Here is a 21,911-nt window from a genome sequence, read left to right on the forward strand (position 1 = left end):
TATTCTCAGCTCTTCATTGCTCCACTGTCGCTCATCTCCCATTGGATGGTTTGCTTCCCAGAAGGCCTCAGTCACCAGGGCTGGGCCAAGCCAAGGCCAGGAGGCTGGAATTCCACAGGGATCTGCACATGACCGCAGGCCATCGGTCATTGCTTCCCAGGCCCAACAGCGTGGAAACGGATAGAAAGCAGAGCCTCTAGGACTGGGACTGCACACCCATACGGGACGGCGGCATACAGGCTGTGGCACAACCTTTCATTCCCGAGCGGTGGCTGCACAGAACAGCAATTTTTATCAGACACCCCAGAATCCAGTGACAATACACTTTAGTAAAGAAAAAGAACTCAGAAGGAAAATTAGAAAATAGGTTATCGACAGACCCACTCTTAACAGAATAAAGCTCTCTAAACAGATGGGAAATGATAAAAGAGACTGTGAGCATCAAAGAAGATAAAAAGACTTAAAATATGGATAATACAATATACTTTGCTTCTGTTCTTGAGTTTCATAAACTTTGCTCATTAGTTGCAGCAAAGTGACAGCACTGCCTAATGTGTATCTAAATGCAGGCAGAAGAAACATGGGGGAGATTTAGGAGGAAAAGAGAGGTAAATTTTCTATACGTAAGTTGCTAAAACAACAATACTAGACTAATGAATTATACTTAAGGACTACCGAGAAAGCTATATAGAGAAAAACTACTAAAAAAGCTTCATATAGTCAAAACATAAATGCCATAAAAACACCAATTATAACATCGAGGGTCCCAAAATTGACTTAAAAATATAACCCGGTTATGTTGCTTCATATACACATTCTCACATTCATTTTAATTATAACAATGTAAGTATGCTACAAATAAAAAATATAAAAATATTTGGCATGAGGATATGACCTAAAGGAAACTAAAGTGGTTCTATTCATAGCAGACAAAATGATTTCAGAAATAATGAAAATGGGGACAGAAAAGGACATTACAATTACAAAAGTGTCGACTCACTAAGAAGTACTCCTAAAAGTGCATGCACCAAGCAAAAGAGTGGAAAAATGTATAAGGGAAAACTAATCAAATACGGAAAACATAAATTTACAACTATAGCTGGCACTTGTAACACTCATCTCAACAGTTGATGGAATAACTCGACAATACAAAGGTATACTGAATAATTAATCAGTCAAAAGGGAGTTTCAAGAGAAATTTTAAAAACCCTTAAATTAAATGTAAATGAATCTGTGGAACATAGTTAAAACAAGACTGACAGACAAATAGCATTAAGTACAAATGTTAGAAAGAACAAAATTCTCAAACTTTCACTTAATCAGCCGAGGACAGCAAGCTAAATTCAAAGCAGGCATAAATAAGCAAACAAGAGAATAGTTCAGTAAATTTAAAAAAAATTATTTTTATTTGAAAGGCAGATTTACAGATGGAAGGAGAGACAGAGATCTTCCACCCAAGGCTTCACTCCCGCATGGCAGCAACAGCCAGAGCTAAGCTGATCCGCAGCCGGTAGCCAGGAGCTTCTTCAGGGTCTCCCACATGATGAGTGCAGGGGCCCAAGGATTTGAGTCATCCTCTGCCACCTTTCCAGACCATAAGTAGGGAGCTGGACTATAAGTGGAGCAGATGGGACACAAACTGGTACCCAAATAGGATGCCACCAAAATCAGTAAAAATTATCACAGGAAAAAAAAAAAAAAAAAGAAAATCAAGCAAATGATTTTTTAAAAAGACAAACCAAGTAGACATCCTTCTATCAAAAGAGATGAAGACAGAAGACACAAGTCACAACTACAAGTTAGCAATATAAATTACATAAATGGATGTCCCTGTAATTATACAGAAAACTGAATCTGAATTTAAAACATCCTTGTAAAAAGAGGCCCAGAGACTTTCATAAGAGAATTATACCACATCACTAATTTCAGAATATATATGGAAACATTTCCCAAAACATTTAATGAACCCAGAATTATAAATACAAAATCAAAGACAGCCTCATGAATACAGATGCAAAAACCCTTAACAAAATACTAGGAAACAGAGCCCAGTGCAATGGCTTGATTGGCTAATCCTCCAGCTTCAAGCACCAGGATTTCAAACGGGCACTGGCTCCTGTCCCAGCTGCTCCATTCCCATCCAGCCCCTGCTTGCGGCCTGGGAAGACAAAGGAGGATGGCTCACAGCCTTGGGACACTTCACCCATGTGGGAGACCCAGAGGAGACTCCTGGCTGCTTGCTTCAGATTGGCTCAGCTCTGCTGTTGTGGCCACCTGGGGAATGAACCAGCAGATGCATGATCTTTTTCTCTGCCACTCCTTCTCTCTGCCTTACAATAAAATAAATAAATCTTTTTTTAAAAAAAGATATTAGGAAACAGAATACACTAACATATAAAAAGATAACACCGCATTCCTCAACCCTTCCCACCCTAATCAGTGGTCCACATAGGCATGCATCCTTCTCCACTATGTAAACATTATAAAAACCAATGTATAAATACAGATTTCAAAAAAGGAAGAACGGAGGGTAACCAACTCAACAAAATAATTTAAAAATGTATAAAATAAGATAGCTGATGCAAAAGTACTTCAAAAATTTCATTGGATAATGGGCATTTTCTAGGAACTTTCTGAAGATTTCTTGCATTTACGTTAATAACAACAGATTGAATGCTTCCCTTAAAATGGGAACAAGAAGAGGTTAGCTCTCACTGCTTACGGTCCATGTGGTGCTATAAACTTCAGCAGTAAGGCGAAAAAATAAAATTACAGGCACACATACTGAGAAGTAAGAAAAACATCACTGGCCAATCCACATGAGGGCCCAAGCTGGGGGTGGGCCCGGATGGGCCAGACACCAGTGAGAGTGGGGACTTAGGCAGGCTGCCTGAACACCTGTCAGCAAATGCTGAGAGGCCAGGCAATGCCAGACTGGGACACAACACCTGTTGGCATGTAAATGACCCAGCACTGGGAGTAGGCCTGGTAGAGAACTTTATGAACTCCCCTGTGAGGCTGCTATTTCCATTTGTGAATGTGAGAGCTGGGACTAAGGGGAGGCCAGGCTGGGCTAGGATATCATACCCACGGTGCCCATGACAGTCAGATGGGAGCAGGTCGGCCACATCAGGCTGCAGCACCTGCCGGCAAGTGGCCATGGGTGCAAGATATGTCAGGCTGAACCGCAGTACCCCCTGGTAAGTGCAAGATAGGGCTGGAAACGTGGTGCCTGGCAGGGCAACTGTGAGCATGAGAGCCAGGGCTGGGAGGCAGGCCAGGCTAGACAAGGTGGCAGCACCTCGTGGCATGTGGCAGCATGTGTGGGCTGGACCTGGGGGTGAGGCAGGCTGTGCCAGGCAGCAGCACTCCGAATTGTGCATGAAAGCCAGATGGGAAGTGGGAGGGCCAAGCTAGACCATAGCACATGCTGGCGCACACAGAAAAATGGGGCTGGAGCAGGCCTGGTGGCCTTTTGGGAGGTTGCTCCAACTACATTGTGACACCTGCTGATGTGCATGAACACTGGGTCTGTGGTGGGCTGAGCTGGGCTGGGCTGGAAAACAGCACCCACGGTCCACGTGAGAGACGGGAAGGCAAACAGAAACGACCAGGCAGCTGCACTGGCTGGTGCAGGTGATGGACTCAACCTGACCCTACGCTGGCTGGCACACACTAGAGTCAAGTGTGAGGTCACCCCAGGTGGTTTTCTGGGGGACTCCCTAACTAGATGACTGGACCCAAGCCTGGTCATAGAAAAATCACAAGATATGTAATCCAACCTTGGAGCTCATGTATCAGGACTGGGCCTCCTCAGCTGCTGGTACCCGGGCCATGGACAGCATGCCCAGATGCACATGGGGGACATGACAGCCAGCTCATCTGGGCCAGCGGACAATGTCAAGTGCCTTGTTAGAGAATGAAAAACACAACAGGTTGGACACTCTCCAGGCCAAGCTTCGCAGCAAGTGTATGAGTCTGTAGACACACTAAGGTGGACCTGGTCAGCCAAGAGATTTTGAAGATGTTTTGTCAACCCTGATGCAATGAAGCTGAAAATGGCTCAGAACATTCTCCCCCATGTTGAGGTCTCTAAGACATCATCAAATTATCACAGATTTTTTTCATTTTGTATCTTATGGCATTCAACTTATGTTCATGTTATGATCTATGTATTATGAATAAATTCATGGATATCAAATTTTTTAAAACACCAATTAAAATTACTCAAAAAAGTTTGATAGTTGAAATATTTGACAGGCAATTTTTTTGCTGGAAATCATACATCATTGATGAAAGAAATAAATGGAGGTATATTTTCATTCATAAATTGAAAGATGACATAGTAAAGATAATGCTAACCAGAGTGTTTGTTGATAAATTCTTAGTAATCAGTTACCTGAGTTCCAGCATCTAGCTGCCTTAGGGACCAGTATATGAATTTTACAAAAGGCTCATGAAATTTGACATTCACAAATGGCATCCATTGCAGCTGCTCTGTCATGACAGGCAAAAGCTAAAGTGGAAAACATAAGGCACAGTATTTTTAGACGTCTAAAATCAACTGTCACCATTCTACAAAAGTTCTCTTAATGTGATATAATTTGACAGGATATATTTGAAAATTTAAATGTTTCTTTTTATTCAGCAGTAGAATGCTACCATATATCGAAGGATGTATTCGATTAACCTGAACAAAGATAGTCTCCCTGAATCTTAAAACGTTAAATAAATGTATTTTTAAATATTTTTACCATGACATATTATGGGGTTACAAAACAGCAATTAAATACAGCCAGCACTGTGGCTTAATATTAGGAGGATCCTAGTGAACACTGGCTCTGCTCCCACCCCTGCTAACATGTACAGGGAAACAACAGAAGATGGCTCAAGGGCCCGGCAGCGTGGCCTAGCGGCTAGAGTCCTTGCCTTGAACGCACCAAAATCCCACATGGGCGCAGCTTCTAATCCTGGCAGCTCCATTTCCCATCCAGCTCTCTTTCTATGGCCTGGAAAAGCAGTCGAGGATGGCCCAAAGCCTTGGGACTCTGCACCCACGTGTGGGAGACTGGGAGGAAGTTCCTGGCTTCGGATCGGCACAGCACCGGCCACTGCAGTCACTTGGGGAGTGAATCATTGGATGGAAGATCTTCCTCTCTGTCTTTCTTCCTCTCTGTATATCTGACTTTGCAATAAAAATAAAAAAGAAGATGGCTCAAGTGTTTGGGCTGCTACATCCATGTGAGAAAACTGGAAGAAACTCCTGGCTCCTGGCTACAGTCTGGCCCAGGCCTGGCCACTGTGGCCACTCAGGAAGTGAGCCAGAAGATGGGCTATTCTCTCTTCCCTCTGTAACTCTGCTTCTCAAATAAATTTTAAAAATAATCTCAGGGCTGGTGCAATGATTCAACTCTCTAATCCTCCCTTTGCAAGCACTGGCATCGTATATGGGTGCCAGTTTATGTCCCAGCTACTCCCTGTCCCATCCAGTTCCCAACTTACAAACTGGGAGAGCAGCAGAGGAAGGCTTAGACCCTGCACCCACGAAGGGGACCCAGAAAAAGCTCGTGGTTCCCAGATTCAGATCAGTTCAGCCCTGGCCACCACCGTCTTTTGGGGAGTGAACCAGGAGATGGAACATCTTTCTTTCTTTCCTTCTCTCTGTAAATCTGCCTTTCCGATTAAAAAAAAAAAAAAAAACAAAACTTTTAAAATAAAAAAGCTTAAAAGGAGAACAACTGTAATAAATATCCAACTTATATAAAATATCTATGTGAATCTATATTGAACAGATATATGAAGAATTTATTTACTTATTAATGTGAAAGATGGAATTGTGGATGTAACAGCCAGGCTGAAGCCAGGAGGCTAGATTCCAGCTGGGATTCCCACATGGGTGCAGGGGCCAAGCAGTTAGGCCATCTTCCACTGGCTTCCAAGGTGCTTTAGAAGGGAGTTGGGTTGGAAATATAAGTGGCTGAGCCTCAAACCAGAATCTCTAGGAAATTCCAGTGCTGTAGGCAGTGGTTCAACCTGATATGCCATAGCACCAGTCCTAAGCGAATTTTTTGTAAGATTTACTTATTTTTGTTTGAAAGGCAGAGCTACACAGAGAGAAGAGACAGAGGGACAGATCTTTCACCTGCTGGTTTACTCCCCAAACGGCTGTAATGGTCAGAACTGGGCCAGTCAGAAGCCAGGAGCATGCTGCTTCTTCCATGTCTCCCAAGTAGGTGCAGGGATGCAAGGACTTTGGCCACCCTTTGTTGCAGGATTGCAAGTAGAGCAGCTGTAACTAAAACCAGTGCCCATATAGGATTCTGGCACCAGAAGTAGAGGTTTAGCCTGCTATGCCTTGGTCCCAGCACCTCCAAGGGATATTTTTTTAAATGCTTGTATTTTAGAGGTCAGCACTGTCCCACAGCAGAGTTCAGCCACTTCCGAGAATGCCAGCATTCTCTATCAGATGTTGATTCAAGTCCTAGCTCCCTACTTCCAATCCATCTCCACGCCAAAAGACCTGGTAAAGTGGAAAACTACGGGGCACAAGTTTGGACCTCTGTGACGCAGTTTCTGGCTCGGCTTTGGGCTAGGCCAGGCCTGGCCACTGAGGCCAAACAGGAGTGAGCCAGAAGATGACAGAACTCCCTGTGTGTGTGTGTGTGTGTGTGTGTGTGTGTGTGTGTGTGTGTGTGTTCTTTTTTCTGACACTGCTTTTCAAACGAATCTTCAAAAACATAACATGAATAAATTTTCAAAGGAAAAAATGCTCCTAGATTTACATTTGAATTAAGAATATAAGGACTGTAGAAAAAGATGATATTTAGCATTACATTACAAAGATGAAGTTTTGTATGAAAACAAAGTGAAATCTTCATATCTGCTATGAAGAATCTGGAAGCCAAATATCTAGAGTACTGGCTTCAGACTTTGGCATCGTCCAGTACTATCTGTCGAGGCTAAGCCATCCGGGGAATGAACCAGCAGATGGAAGGTTTCTTTTCTGTCCTTCAAATAAAGTGAAATTTCCAAAAAAATAGAGTTTATTCATTTCTTCTACGTTATCCAATTGTTGGCATGCCATTCTGGTTGTCTTACTAATACTTTATTTCTGTGCTCCTATTTGTAACATCTCTTCTAGCATTTCTACTTTGCATTATTTCAGATCAGTTTTTTCAATTTTCCTACTAGTTTTCAATTCTGACCTTTTCAAAGAGCCAACTCTTTGTTGATTTGATCGCTCTTTAATAATAAAAGCATGGATAGTTATAAAGTTCCCTCTTAGCACTGTATTCTATAATTCCTCATACATTGTGGTTTTGTTTTTATTTGCATAGAGGTGTGTCCTAATTTACCTTGTGGTTTCCTCTTTGACACAATGGTTGTGGATTTTCTAGCTTTTCTAGATATCCCAGTTTCTCTTCTGTGATTTGTAGCCTCTCCATGCTGTTCTGAAAATCAATTCTGTACAATACCCGTCTCTTAGAATGAGCTCAGACTTACACTGTGGCCTGGCAGCACAGCCCATGCGGAGCATGCGCCGTACGGCCTTCCAAGTGGCCTGTGTTTGTTCCTGTTCTGTGTCTGCTAAAGCTAGCCGGCTTATATGTTGCTCAAGTTCCCTACTTCTTCACTTAAATTCTGATTATTCTACCACCGAAAATGGTGCATTGGTGCCTTACTATTACAGGGTTGTTGTTTCTCCCTTCAATTTTGTCAATATTCGCTGTATGGATTAAGGGAGTCTGATGTTTTACTGCGCATCATGGTTAAAGCTTAATGAATTTACCCCCAGTAATATCTCTTCTAACACCTTTGGACTTGAAGTCTATTTGTCTGAAACTAGTATAGCTACCCTTACTCTTTACTGGTAATCATTTGCAAGAAATCATCTTCTCTACTCATTTCCTTTTAGTCTATATGTGATCACAGATCTTTTATTAGTTCTTTCTCTAACTATTAATGAAGGACCTGAGACTAGGTTAACTTTGAAAAAAGCGATCGCTTAGTTTACAGTCCTGGAAATATAAGGTCATGGTTTTGATACCCGCTTGGCTCTGGTGGGGCCCCCAGGAGACAGCACCAAATAATAGTGTGTGTAACACTAAGTGATCAGGGCCTGCACTGTGGACAGTGGGGTTAAGCCGCTGCCTACAACGCTGACATCCCATATGGATACCAGTTCATGCTCCAAATGCTTCACTTCCAATCCAGCTTCCTGCTGACTGCTTGGGAGGCAATGGAGGATGGGCCAAGTGTGTTGGCCCTTGAACCTGCGTGGGAGACTCAGAAGCTCCTGGCTCCTAGCTTTGGATTTGCCCAGCCCTGGCCCTTGTGGACAATGGGCAGTGAATATTGTGGACAACAGGCAGATGAAGATCTCTGACCCTAATATAACCCATGACTAATTTTCAAATAAACAAAACTTTAGAGAGAGACAAAGAGACAGAGAGAGCAAATGTCAAAACAGAGAGCCAGAGAGTACAGGGAGTCTGTCTCTGCTATTGTTTTGCAACCAGCTCTACCTGTTAAAGGCACCATTAATCTCTGGTATTCTGGGGACCAAGCCTCCAAGACATGAAGGATATACTCAAATTCTCATATAAACAACCTAGAGTTGAATGCTGTTTTTTATTCATTCAGCCTCTCTTTTAAAATACATATTAAAATCAGTATTTCTTAGGGTCTGGTGCAATGGTTCAGTGGCTAAATTCTCACCTTCCAAGTACTGAGATTCCACATGGATGCTGATTTGTGTCCCAGCTGCTGTACCTCCCATCCAGATCCCTGCTGTGGCCTAGGAAAGCAGAGGATTGCCCAAAGACCTGGGACGCTGCACCCTCTTGGGAGACCAAGAAGAAGCGCCTGGCTTCTACCAGTGGATGGAAGACCTTTCTCTCCATCTCTCCTTCTCTCTGTGAACCTGCCATTCTAATAAAAACTATCTTAAAAATAAAAAGGATTGGTATTTTTTTCTTTTTTCTTTGAAAGAGTGAGGGGGAGAAGGAGAATGGGGGACAGAGAGATCTGAAATCTACTGGTTTAGTCTCCAGATGGCCCAACCTGCCAGGAGTCACAAAATCCATTCAGGTGTCCCACATGGTGGCCAGGGCCCACGTCCCCCTGCCATGCTCTACTGCTCTTCCAGGTACATCAGCAGGGAGCTGGACCTGTGACCAGGGAAACCTGGACTTGAACTGGAGGTCCAGTGTGGGCTGTTAGCACTCTATGTGGCAGCTTACACTGCTGTGCCACAATACCAGTTTCTCACTCTGTCTTACGATCAAGAAAGTTGAGTTTAAATAGTAATAATAAAACAGAAGGATTTATTGTTGGTTCTATTCATTATTTTCTAGGAGTTTTGTAGGTTTCTGACTGCTTTCTTCACAAACATTTTAAACATGTGCTTATGCTTCACAAATATTTTAAACAAGCTTCTCACTTCTTTTGGGCACATTATATAATTATTTCCTTTGTGACTGTCACTGCAATTACAAAAGACTTCTTAAACCACTAACTACTCTTTGGGGGCCAGAACTGTGCTATAGTAGACTAAGCCTCTGCCTGCAGTGCCAGCATCCCATATGGGCACCAGTTTGTGTCCCAGCTGTTCCACTTCCCATCCAGCTCCCTGGGTGAGGAGTGGGAAAGCAGCAGAGGACGGCCCAAAGCCTAGGACTCGGCACTCTTATGGAGACCTGGAGCAGGTCGCTGGCTCCTGCCCCTGCTTCATGCTTACTTTCAGCCCTGTGGATGCCCCACGCCGCTGCCAGCTCGCTGGGATCGTTCTGCTAAGAAATCTGCTGGTATTCTTTTTTACTATTGTTATTTCTTTATTCTTAACAAATCCATTTTATTATTCAATCTCTATTGCTTGATTTTTGTCTTTTTTTTTTTTAAAAGATTTATTTATTTCCATTACAAAGTCAGACATACAGAGAGGAGGAGAGACAGAAAGGAAGATCTTCAGTCCGGTGATTCACTCCCCAAGTGGCAGCAATGGCTGCAGCTGTGCTAATCCAAAGCCAGGAGCTAGGAGCCTCTCCAGGTCTCCCACATGGGTGTAATGTCCCAAAGCTTTGGGCCATCCTCTACTGCTTTCCCGGGCCACAAGCAGGGAGCTGGATGGGAAGTGGGACTGCTGAGATTAGAACTGGTGCCCATATGGGATCCTGGCACGTGCAAAGCAAGGACTTTAACTGTTAGGCTACCTTATCAGGCCCAGAAGTTTCTTTTTTATGTGACAGGTTCCTTTTCCTCTTGCTGTTTTCAAAATCTTAGGTCTCCGTTGGAAATTTGATTATAATGTGTCTGTTGTGCTTGTCTCTGGTTTTTCGAGCTACTTGAATTTGCTTGACTGTTTATACAGGAAAAAGAATATATGGGAAGTGTCCCGTCACCGCCTTTAGGTTTATTTATTTACCCATTTAAAACACAGAGTGACAGAGAAGAATGAAACGGAAGGAAGGGGAGGGGACAGAAAACAAATGTTCCACATCTGCCGGCTGACTTCCACATGGCTGGCTCACCCGGGGAAAGGCGAGGCTGAAGCCAGCACTCAGGAAGTCCATTCAGGTCCCCCACACGGACAGACGGGGAACTGACTTCCCAAGAACATCGGCAGGAAGCTGGATGGGAAGCAGAGGCCCAACGTGGCACTGCGCCATGTAACATGTAATGCCAGTCGCAAGCAGCAGCTGAACCAGCTGCACAACGTTGACCCCTTCAGCCATCAGACCTGCAAGCAAGCCCACCGGCCCGTCTCCTTCCGAGACAACAGTACTTACACTGGCCCGCACGGTGGCATCCTATCAGCTCCTGGGTTCTTGATGCTGTTCTTCACCTTTCTGTCTCTCCTGCTTGATTTCAAATGACCCGTATTCAGGTGTGCTAACGCATCCCTCTACCCGAGTCCAAGGCTGATGTTTTCAGGTGGTGGGCCCTTCCGCTCCATTTGCTCAATTCTTTCTTATTTCTTTTTGGTGATGGAAGATCTCTCTGCATGCGCCTTTCCTTCTTTGTAACTCTGCCTTTCAAATAAGTAACTCTTTTTTTTTTTTTTAAGCTTTATTTGTTTTCATTGGAAAGACAGATTTACAGAGAGAAGGAGACACAGGGATAAAGATCTTTCATCCACTGGTTCACTCCCAAAGTGGCTGCAAAGGCCGGAGCTGAGCCCACCAGCAGCCAGGAACATTTTTTCTGATTTCTCAGGTGGGTACAGGGTCCCAAGGTACAGGGCCATCCTCTACTGTGTTCCTAAGCCACAAGCAGGGAAACGGAGCAGCCGGGACACGCACCAGCAACCATATGGGATCTCAGCACTTGCAAGGGGAGGATCAGAAAACTGAGCCACTGCACAGGGCCCATAAAAAAGTTTTTAAAAAATGAACAACAGAGATGTGTTCCTTTTCAGAGGCTAAAGGAGGATCTGTTTGCTGCTTATTTCGAATTCATTCCTCCAGTTATAGAACTTAGATTTCTGTTCGTTTGCTACTAAAGAGGGAGTGCAGTTTCTAAAAGCTACCCATGTTCCACAGCACAAGGCCCACTTTGTAGGCCTTCAGAGCCAGCAACAACGAGGCGAGGCCCTGACCAACTCCAGTCACTCCCCCTGCGCAGGTCATCACCGCACCCACACAGATAACCCTGAAGAAGTTTATTTTATAAAGGCAACTGATTTAACTATCTTCAGTCATTTCTGGAGTATGTTTTTAATATCTGATCCTCCATTTTTAAAAGAACAAATTCAGAACATACCGAGAAAAATTTAAGTAGAAATTAATAAAAAATCTGAAATGAACCTTTTCAGAGTTCACTTGTGGTATGATTAATTTCCAATCAAAAATACTTTTCTATATTCTCTTCACTTAGAAAAGATACCAGAGGCCCTTTTTTTAAAAAACTTCATGTCTACTGAATCATATAGTTAAGTAAAAAACAGACAAAACAAACCTTAACACATTTCTCCTGAATTCCACTTCTCTGAGAAGCAAACTTGAGTAGTGGCTTTTCACCATCCATTCTGGATTCTTCATGCTTCAGTTTGCTAAGGTGATGATCCGAAATCCAATCCATGAAGACAGCCAAAAGTTCATAAACTTGCCCATTAAGTGGTGCCTATACATCAAAAGTTAAACGTTCATTTCAATTCACAACCTCGTAAAAATCCGAAGGCAAGCCTCAACTTGGAGGTGACCTTGGGATAATTTATCTAAAGCACTTCACTAATATTCATGTTTAAGGATAGAGGTTCTCCAAACAACCAAAAGAAATTTCAAATCAAACTTTTCCAATTAATATCAAAAACGTTAAAAGCTGGCTGAGAACCTTACTATGAAAAGGAAATTGAAACAATTGCATCGTGTCACAAAAATGAAGACTCTTGGGGGTCAGCACTGTGGCTTAGTAGGTCAAGCCAATATCTGCAACATCGGCATCCCCTATGGATGCTCCACTTCTGTCCAGCTCCCCATTAGTACACTTGGGAAGGTAGTCGAAGACGGCCCAAGTGCTAAGGCCTCTGCGACCCACATGGCATCCAACGGGCATTCCAGGCTCCTAGTTTTGGCCTGGCCTACCCCTGGCCATTGTGCCATTGTGGCTGTTTGCGGAGTTGATCAGCAGACTGAAGATTAATCTCTAACTCCCCACCTCTTAAATTTCTTAACTTGAAATTTAATTCCACGGTAACCTAATAAGTAGACTATGTGTAATGTCTAATATTTAAGGTATATGCACTTCCATGTTTACAGCAGCTTACTTCACAACAGCAAAATACAGAATCAGCTTGAATATCTGAGAACTAATGACTGAATAGTGATATATAAACACAACAGAATATCACTCAGCTTTAAAAAAGAATTCTGACATTTGCAACAAAATAGAACTGTAGGTCACAATGCTAAGCTAAATAAGCCATACTTTACATCATGTTAATATAGAAAAGAATTACAGCCACCTCAGTAAATTAAAGCACTTTAAAAGAAACATTTTAAAAACCCTACAAAAACTGAATAAAATGAAATTAATAAAAAAGCAACACTAAATGGCAATCTCCCAAAAAAGTATCAGGTGACTGAATGACAAATAATAGCTACCACACTCCTCTAAACAAGAGTAATTTCTAATTTTCTCAATTTTTTTTCAAGTAGGAACAACCTGCTTTTGGTAAGAACTTCAATCACCTTTAACACTTGAGTACAAAACCTTCTACTTTTCTCATTTAATTTATTAAGGCACCTGAAAATTAAAAGGATTACAGCCTGCGGTGAGATACCACTAGACACCCACTGGGAAGATCAAACTGAAAACGAATGAAAACACCACGTAATGGCAATGCTTCGGGAAAAGCCAGACTCTCACACATCACTTACGGAAGTATAAAATAGCACAAACATTTTGAAAATCTGTCAGTTTCAAACAAACAGGCATCTCCATAGGACACAGAAGTTCCAGTCCTGGCAATTACCAGGAGCAATGAAAATAATCTGCACAAAAATCGCACATGAATACTCCGAGGGCACGATTCAGAAGATGAAACTCAGACACAGCAGACAACCCTCCCGAGAACCAACTGGGATACGCTGATACAACACAGCAGTGCCAAGCAATGAGCAAACTAAGGACAGACCCAATACAACACCAAGAGAAAGAATCCTCGCACAACCAGAACAGACTGAACCACTGTATTCACTGAAACTTTAACACAGGCAAAAAGAACTTGTGGTGATAGAAATTATATCCAGAACTGGCTCTAGCAGAAAAACATGATCAGGAAAGGTACATCATGTTTCAGGGTGATAGAAATATTCTATAATCGGCTGGATGGTACAGTAATCTTAAATATTATACATGCATTACACATAGTCTACATATTACGTTACTACGGAATTCAATTTCAAGTTAAAAATTCTTAGAGGAAAAATGTAACAAATTTATCTTATCTAGTATAATCTTGACAGAAAAGTACACCAAACATTTGTGGATTATCAACCCACATGGGGTCATAAAATTATTCTTAAGGTTACTCCACCTGAGCCACTGCTGTTGCTGCAAATAAAAATATTTCCGAAATATTTTGAGTTACTTTTCTGTAGTATAATTACTACAATGAACTCTTTTATATAGAAAAAAAAATATTTGCCAAACTTAAGAGAAATGTTTAAAGAAAAATTTTTTTCTGCTTTTTCACTGGAGATACTTCCAGTCACATCCTACCTTGTAAGTTTTCGACACTGGTGCTTTCTCTTGTTTCACACTTTTTGCCTCCGGAGCAGCGTGTGAACCGCCTTTCAGCCTCTGTACTGTCATAAACTCGTATTTCCTCTGCAACAGAATAATTGCATCACATAAAGAACAGCTGATTTAAAAAGTGATCAAAGACGATCATTTAAAAATCCGTTATGTCAAACAACTCAAATTCAACATACCGTATGATCCAGCAATAGCACTCCTAGGAATATATCCAGAACAATTGTTTTATGAGAAACCAACATGCACTCCTATGCTCAGAGCAGCACAATCAGTAATTGCAAAAACATGGAAGCAGCCAAAATGCCCATCAACAGAGGATTGGATAAGAAAGCTATGGTTCATCTACTCCATGGAATACTACTCAGCTATTAAAAAAAACAAAATGCAGTTCTTTGTGGCCAAATGGGCCAAACTGGAAACCATAATGCTAAGGGAAATAAGCCAATCCCAAAAGGTTAAATACCACATGTTTGCCTTAATTTAAGATGATATGATGTTATGTATAACATGTTATGTTATGAATGTTATATGTTGTGTATAAACTAAAATTGAAATGTCAATGAGGTGGTCACAGAAGGTGGTTAAGAACTCGCATTTACTTTTACCATATTGGTTACTCATTATTATGTCAATTAATTCCATAATGATGTAAATTTTTGCTGATGGTATGTTGGAGCTTTCAATTGACTGGGATGATACTCTGCTGGCTCTGTCTTCAGACCAGAGAGGGTATACCTAAGAAGCCGTTGAACTTGACTAAACAATAAGATGCTGGACTCTATGTTTGGTATACGCTTGCAATGCTGGAATCTCAACTGAACTTGAGCTGTGGTTATGCAACAAGGTGGAGGAATCCACCATGGTGGGAGGGTTTGGGGAGGAGTGGGGAGAATCCACTGTGTCACATAATACAATGTAATTAATGAAGTAAAAATAATAAATAATCAAAAAAAATCCGTTATGTCTCAAGGAAAGAACAGACCACATACCTGTAAATTATCTAAACGAGCCTGAACTCTTTTAGCCTGAATTTCCATCTTCCTGTTTTCTTCACTTACTTCATTTAACTAAAGGAAGAAAGTTTGGTATATCTCAATACAATCCTTCAATTATTTTCGGGGTAGGGGTTTCTCAGACTACTGCAATATCTGTCTATATAACAAGGCAATGTAACAATAATAACAAAAAAGCAGCATTTAAGATTACATCAGATCCATAGCTGAAAAGAAATGACCATTTTCTCCTAAAACATTAACTGTGTCTAAGGTTACCATGGGTCAAACTGCAGCACACTATCAAGTGCAGGAACCAGGTTGACATACGGGCCATGGTAGGCTAGCTGTCACCCCTGCCAGTCTGCACGGAGGTCAGAGATGAGCCAGGCTGGGCAGAGCTAGGCTGCAGCCCCCACCAGCACAGCTGGGACTGGGGGCAGGCTGGGACAAGCCAGACAGCAGCATTTGATGGCAAAGGCCAAGCCGGAGGGTGGGCTACGAGGGCTGGGTCAGAGAAATACTGGCATGTACAAGATCTGGAGCTGGGAGCAGGCCTGGTCCAAGAACCAGGACATGTCCTGGCTGGCTGTGGTTCTCACTGTGAGGGCAAGAGTCAGAACAGGGGCAGTGATCTGGGCTGGACACGGTTGCAACATCCCTTGGCATGAGTGTGGACTAGGTCTGGGGTGTGCCATACTGGGCTAGGCTCCAGCACCTGCTGCTGCTCACGAGAGCCAGAGAAGGAGTAGGACAAGTGGGGCTAGGTCTTGGCACCCGTTGACCCACTCAAGAGCTGGATCTAGTCGACCAGGCAGAGCTTGGCTGAAGCACTCAATGGTATGAGCCGGAATGGGTACTGACCAGTCAGGCAAAGCCGCTGTACCTGCCAGGACAAGAGGTGAGCCAAGTCAAGTTGGGCCAAAGACCCACAGCTGTGTGTGTGATCTGTGAGTGGAAGGTAACCTGGTAGTGGAGCTTGAGAAGTCCTTGTGTCAGGAAGTAGTCCCTGCTGGTGAGTGCAAGAATCAAGGCTGGGTGCAGTCTAGATCAGGATAGGTTACAGTGCACGCCAGCAAAAGTGTGGCTCAGATGTGGGGTGGCAGGCCAGACAGAGTGGGCCAGTTCACAGCACTTACTGGCAGATCTGAGAAGCAGGATAGGATGCCACAACACCTGCCAGTTCAAATTAAGGCCTGGACAGGAGGCAGTCCAGACTGGGCTAGGCTGTGGCACCCACTAGCACGAGCTGAAACTGGGGGCAGGTCAGGCTGAGTGAGGCCAAAGCGCTCACCAGTGAGTATCAAGGTAAGGTAAGCCATGTCAGACGGGGCCACAGCCTCCACCACCACACATAAAACCCTGGGGTGCAGGGGCAAGCAGTAGAGAAGCTGCTGGGGATTCCTTGCTGGACCACTGCTTCTGCTTGTGAGTGAGAGAGATGGAACTGGGAGCAGACCAGGCTTGGCAGGGCTATAAAGTCCGTTGGCTTGCATGGGAGCTGGTTAAGGGAGACAGCCAATCTGAGCCAAGCGACCATATTCATTGGTACATGCATGAGCCAGAGTAAGTGCAGGCTGCCTGGGCTTTGCAACAGCATCAACAAAGCAAGTACTGGGAATCAGAGCAAGTCCTGTCAGGCTAGACTGCAGTACCACCTGGAGAGTGCAAAGATCCAGGGCTGGAAGTGGACCTAGTAGGGAAACTGCAGCTACCCCTGCTGATAGGCTGCAGCTCCCACCATGAGCAGGAGAACCAGGGCTGGGGTTGGCCCTGGCTGGACAGGCATTAGCACCCACCTGCATAAGTGTGGGTTGGATAGTGGGATTCATTGGGCTGGGCTGGGCTGCAGTACCCACTGGTGTGTACAAAAGCTGCATGGGATACAGGACAGACAGGATCAGTCTGCTGCACATACCAGCACGTACAGGAGACGGGGGTGGGTCTGGTGAGGGTTACTGGAGCTCGCTCTGACTAGGCTGCAGTTCCTGCTGATGTCTGTGAGGACCGAGTGTGTGGTGGGCAGGGTTAGGCTGGGCCGCAGCATCCATTGGTTTGTGTATGAGATGGGACCAGGGACAAGTTTGACCAGCTTACTGCAACCACCAGTGTGTGTGTGTAGGCTGATATAGGTGGTGGACTGAGCCAGATCCAGCACTGGCTGGTACACACAGGAGTCAGGTCAAGAGTCACTTCTGGCCAGGATTCCTTAGAGAACCCCCCAACTGGATTGCTGGACTTAAAACTCCAACCACAGGGAAAAATCACAGGATCTGTGATATGACTGACCACGGGGTGCCCAGCCGATAGGAGGGAGTAGTGGACGGCATGCCCAAATGCGCATGCGAGACATGACAGCTCACTGAGGCCTGCAGAGGACATCTAGTATCACAGCAGAGGATAGAGCACAGACCAAACCGCACAACTCTCCCTGTCAAGCACTGACAGCAAGTATCTGGGGAATGGAGACGCTCGGGTGGATAATATCAGCCAGTGGACCTTGGGGGGATTTCCTCATCACTGGAGCAACAAAATTAACAGCATTTCAGAACTATCAAAAACACTTTAAGCAGTACACTCAGAACAGGATCCACATCAGTGACCCTGGCATGACATCAGGTGGCCATCTGCCATCCTCAGGTACTGATGTAACTGGTTAGGCTGCTGGGAGTGGCCCTCTTCCCACTTCCCCCAGATACAGGGAGGAACAAAAAAAACTGGAAACAATTGTCTCATCCACTTTCCCCTATTCCTGGACCCTTCCCATCCTAAACAGTGGTCCACATGGGCACGAACCTTCTGAACTGTGTAAACACCATCAAAAATAAACTTAAAAAAATAATAATTTCAAGGGCCCAGAACAATGGCTCAATTCTCACCTGTAAGGACTGAGATCCCATATGGGCACCGGTTCATTTCCCGGCTGCTCCACTTCCCATCCAGTTCTTTGCCTGTGGCCTGGGAAAGCAATAGAGGATGGCTCAAAGCCTTGGGATCACATGGGAAACCCAGACGAAGCTCCTGGCTCTTGGCTTCAGATCCACTCAGCTCCAGCTGCTGCAGCCATTTGGGGAGTGAACCAGAGGATGGAAGAGCTTTCTCTCTTGTTCTCTTCCTGTAAATCTTCCATCCCAACACAAATAAATCTTTTAAAAATACATATTAATTTCGATTTAGGTGCCAGTGCCAGGGTATAAAGGATTAAACCTGCCTATGGTGCTGGCATCCTCTATAGGCACTGGCCAATTCCTGGATGCTCCGCTTCAGATCCAGCTCCCTGCTGATGTGCCTGGGAATGGCAGAGTAAGACTGTCCATGTCTTCAGGCCTCTGCACCCACACGGGAACCAGTGAATGGATGATCTCTCTCTCTGTACACCTGCCTTTCTAATAAAAATAAATAAATCTTTAAAAAAATTTCAATTAGGGCTTGGCGTGGTAGCTTTGAACGCGTCCAGATCCCATATGGGCACCGGTTCTAATGCCAGCAGCCCCACTCCCGTCCAGCTCCCTGCTTGTGGCCTGGGAAAGCAATTGAGGATGGCCTAAAACCTTGGGATCCTGCAATCGCATGGGAGACTCAAAGAGGTTCCTAGCTCCTGGCTTCAAATTGGCTCAGTTTCGGCCATTGTGGCCACTTGGGGAATGAATCAACAGACGGAAGATCGTCCTCTCTCTATATCTGACTTTCCAATAACAGACAAAATAAATCTTTAAAAATTTTTTCAATTTCATTCTTTTTTCTAGTTGAATTCTCCAAAGAAATTTTCAATCTTCTCTTATACTTTTGTGCCCAAACTAATCATTCAAGTCACTGCTATTAACTCAGATTTCTAGATCGCTGGCAGACTTGTTTATATCCTTTGGAATTTTCCCCTTCCTGTTTAGTCCTATGATTCTATATTTCAATGTGTTTAACACTTTTTCTGTACAGACCTCAAGATATTAGACATTAAATGCTGAAAAGGTTGCATCCATCTCTTTCCACAGAAGGATCACCTGTTTCTCTGCAATAGTACAGTTAGCACCAGAATCTGATCTGGAATTGAAATCAACCAAGGCCAAGGATGCAGCTCAAGGAGGAGGGTTCCCTCACTCTAATTCACCTGACCCAAAGTTCCATTCCTGGCCTTTAAAAATCGCATTATTTGCATTTTATTTGAAAGCCAGAGAGCCTAAGAAATATGGAGTTCTTCTATTTACTCAAATGTCCTCAACAGCCACAGCTTGGCCAGGTAGAAACCAGGGACCCAAGTGTTTTTTTTAAATATTTTAAAGATTGATTTTTATTTTTATTGGAAGGTCAGATTTACAGAGAGGAGAGACAGAGAGAGAAAGATCTGCTGTCTGCTAGTTCACTCCCCAAGTGGCCACAACGGCTGGAACTGAGCCAATCTGAAGCCAAGAGCCAAGAGCTTCTTCTGGGTCTCTCACACAGATGCAGGGTCCCAAGGCTTTGGGTTATCCCTGACTGCTTTCCCAGGCCACAAGCAGGGAGCAAAGGGGAAGTGGAGCATTTGGAACACAAACAGGCGCCCATATGGGATTCTGGCGCATGCAAGGCGAGGACTTTAGCCACTATGTTGGGCCTGGACCCAAGTTCTTGATCCCTCATCTGCTGCCTCTGGGGATGCGTTAGAGAAAGCAGGATCGGGCCCGGCGGCATGGCCTAGCGGCTAAAGTCCTCGCCTTGAACGCCCCGGGATCCCATATGGGCGCCGGTTCTAATCCCGGCAGCTCCACTTCCCATCCAGCTCCCTGCTTGTGGCCTGGGAAAGCAGTCGAGGACGGCCCAATGCTTTGGGACACTGCACCCACGTGGGAGACCCGGAAGAGGTTCCTGGTTCCCGGCATCGGATCGGTGCGCACCGGCCATTGCGGCTCACTTGGGGAGTGAAACATCGGATGGAAGATCTTCCTCTCTGTCTCTCCTCCTCTCTGTATATCCGGCTTTCCAATAACAATAAAATCTTAAAAAAAAAAAAAAAAAAACAACTATGGTATAATGTAATAGTAGCCCATACCTGTAAGACCACAAGCAACATGAAGGCCTGGGTCCAGCACAGTGCCTAGCAGACGGCAGATATTCAGAAATGCTAAATAAGCAGTGGTGTGTGACGGCAATTATAATTACTACATATTAAATGTGGAAATCATTATCTACAGGATTACTAGTTATTGCTTGATTTTATTATTTTTACTTATATTTTATTTTATAATATTAGTTTAGAACATTTTTAAATTTTTAATTATTTTCTTACATTACTATTATTGTATTATTTCTATTCTATTTTATTATTGCTTCATTTTAATCTAATAATGTTCTTTATACTTTAAAAGAATCTCAAATTATCAAACAGCTCAACTGGTGGTCAGGACAGATGAAATGAAGAAAGCAACAGCTTAAAACAATATTCTATTTGCATTTGGAAGTATTCCTAAAAAAAGCCTACCAAATAAATCTAATCAAAATTAGCTGAGGTACGTCCTAAGACTGATATGAGTGATTTGGGTATAATACATAGTTCTTAGAATATCATATAATCTAACATACATTAAAATACACTGTACCTGGGCCAGTCTGCCGGCTCAACATATGGGCGCTGGTTCATGTTTTGCTGTTCCATTTCCAGTCCACCTTCCTTACTGTGGCGTGGTAGGGCAGCAGAAGATGACCCAAGTCCCTGAGTCCCTATAACCACGTGGAAGACCCAGAGGGAGCTTGGGTTCCTGGCTTCTGATCAATTCAGCTCCAGCCATTGTGGGAGTGAACCAATGGACAGAAGGTCTTTTTTCTCTGTTAATATGCCTTTCCAATAAAAAATTTTTAAATCTTAAAAAAAAATTGGCTTTACCTGTTTCTTTAAATTATCATTTAATTCTTTCAATGCATCAAACGAAGACCTCAGTCTCTTGCTCTCTCTATTCCTCTCCTTGAGAACTTCGGTTAAGTGTTCAACTTCTGCATCGTGTTGCTAAGGAAGGAAAAACCAATCAATAAGACAACCTGATCTAGTGCTCAGGTAAAGATTCTCTATGACTAAATTAATTAGAAGCACTTCAATCACAAACTCTTTAACCAGTATAACTAAGCATAAGTATCTAGCTAGGCAAATAATTCGAAAATAATCAACCAAAGTAGCAACAAACAAGCAAAAAGGAAAACCTTTCATACAAATTAATTAGCAGTAAGTCCACTTCCTGTTTCTACTCAAAAAGTGCACCCACAGAAACTCACTGAAACATTTTTTACTTGACATTAAGGAACAATGAAAGACTGAAGTACTTTGCTCCTTCTGAGAGATAGCAGACTAGTCCTAGCTGAGTGTGTAAGGCTTATGTATCCCTAAGAATATCAGAAATATTCAACAGAAAGAACTGTTTTAAAAAAAGGGAAAAGATGTATTTGAAAGGCAGTTACAGAGAAACAAAGAGAGACAGAGGTCTTTCATCTGCTGATTCTCTTTCCAAACAGCTGCCATGGCCGGAGCCTGGCTAATCCAAAGCCAGAGGTCACATCAGTTACCTGATATGACAACAGCATGGAAAACCCCCGTATCTTAGGAGACACATGCTGAAGTATTCTGGGATGCAATGACATGACCACTGCAAGCTGCTTTCAAGGGGTCCCGGAAACAACATACAAGGGGTGAAGAGAGGAAGA

At 43.5% G+C, this 21,911-nt stretch overlaps 1 protein-coding gene across 1 annotated transcript in view; it reads right to left on the bottom strand.

The window, feature by feature from the left end:
* Window positions 1-21,911, bottom strand: part of CCDC138 (coiled-coil domain containing 138) — a 76,788-nt gene that overhangs the window by 28,355 nt on the left and 26,522 nt on the right. The window contains exons 7-11 of the mRNA XM_058655120.1: window positions 21,103-21,222; window positions 15,246-15,323; window positions 14,221-14,328; window positions 11,956-12,120; window positions 4,400-4,516 (exon numbers count right to left, since the gene is read on the bottom strand). Of these exons, the coding sequence (XP_058511103.1) occupies window positions 4,400-4,516; window positions 11,956-12,120; window positions 14,221-14,328; window positions 15,246-15,323; window positions 21,103-21,222 (588 nt within the window). The remainder of the gene's footprint in view (window positions 1-4,399; window positions 4,517-11,955; window positions 12,121-14,220; window positions 14,329-15,245; window positions 15,324-21,102; window positions 21,223-21,911) is intronic.

Source organism: Ochotona princeps, chromosome 26, assembly GCF_030435755.1.
Source record: "Ochotona princeps isolate mOchPri1 chromosome 26, mOchPri1.hap1, whole genome shotgun sequence".
In the NCBI taxonomy this organism is placed as follows: Eukaryota; Metazoa; Chordata; class Mammalia; order Lagomorpha; family Ochotonidae; genus Ochotona; species Ochotona princeps.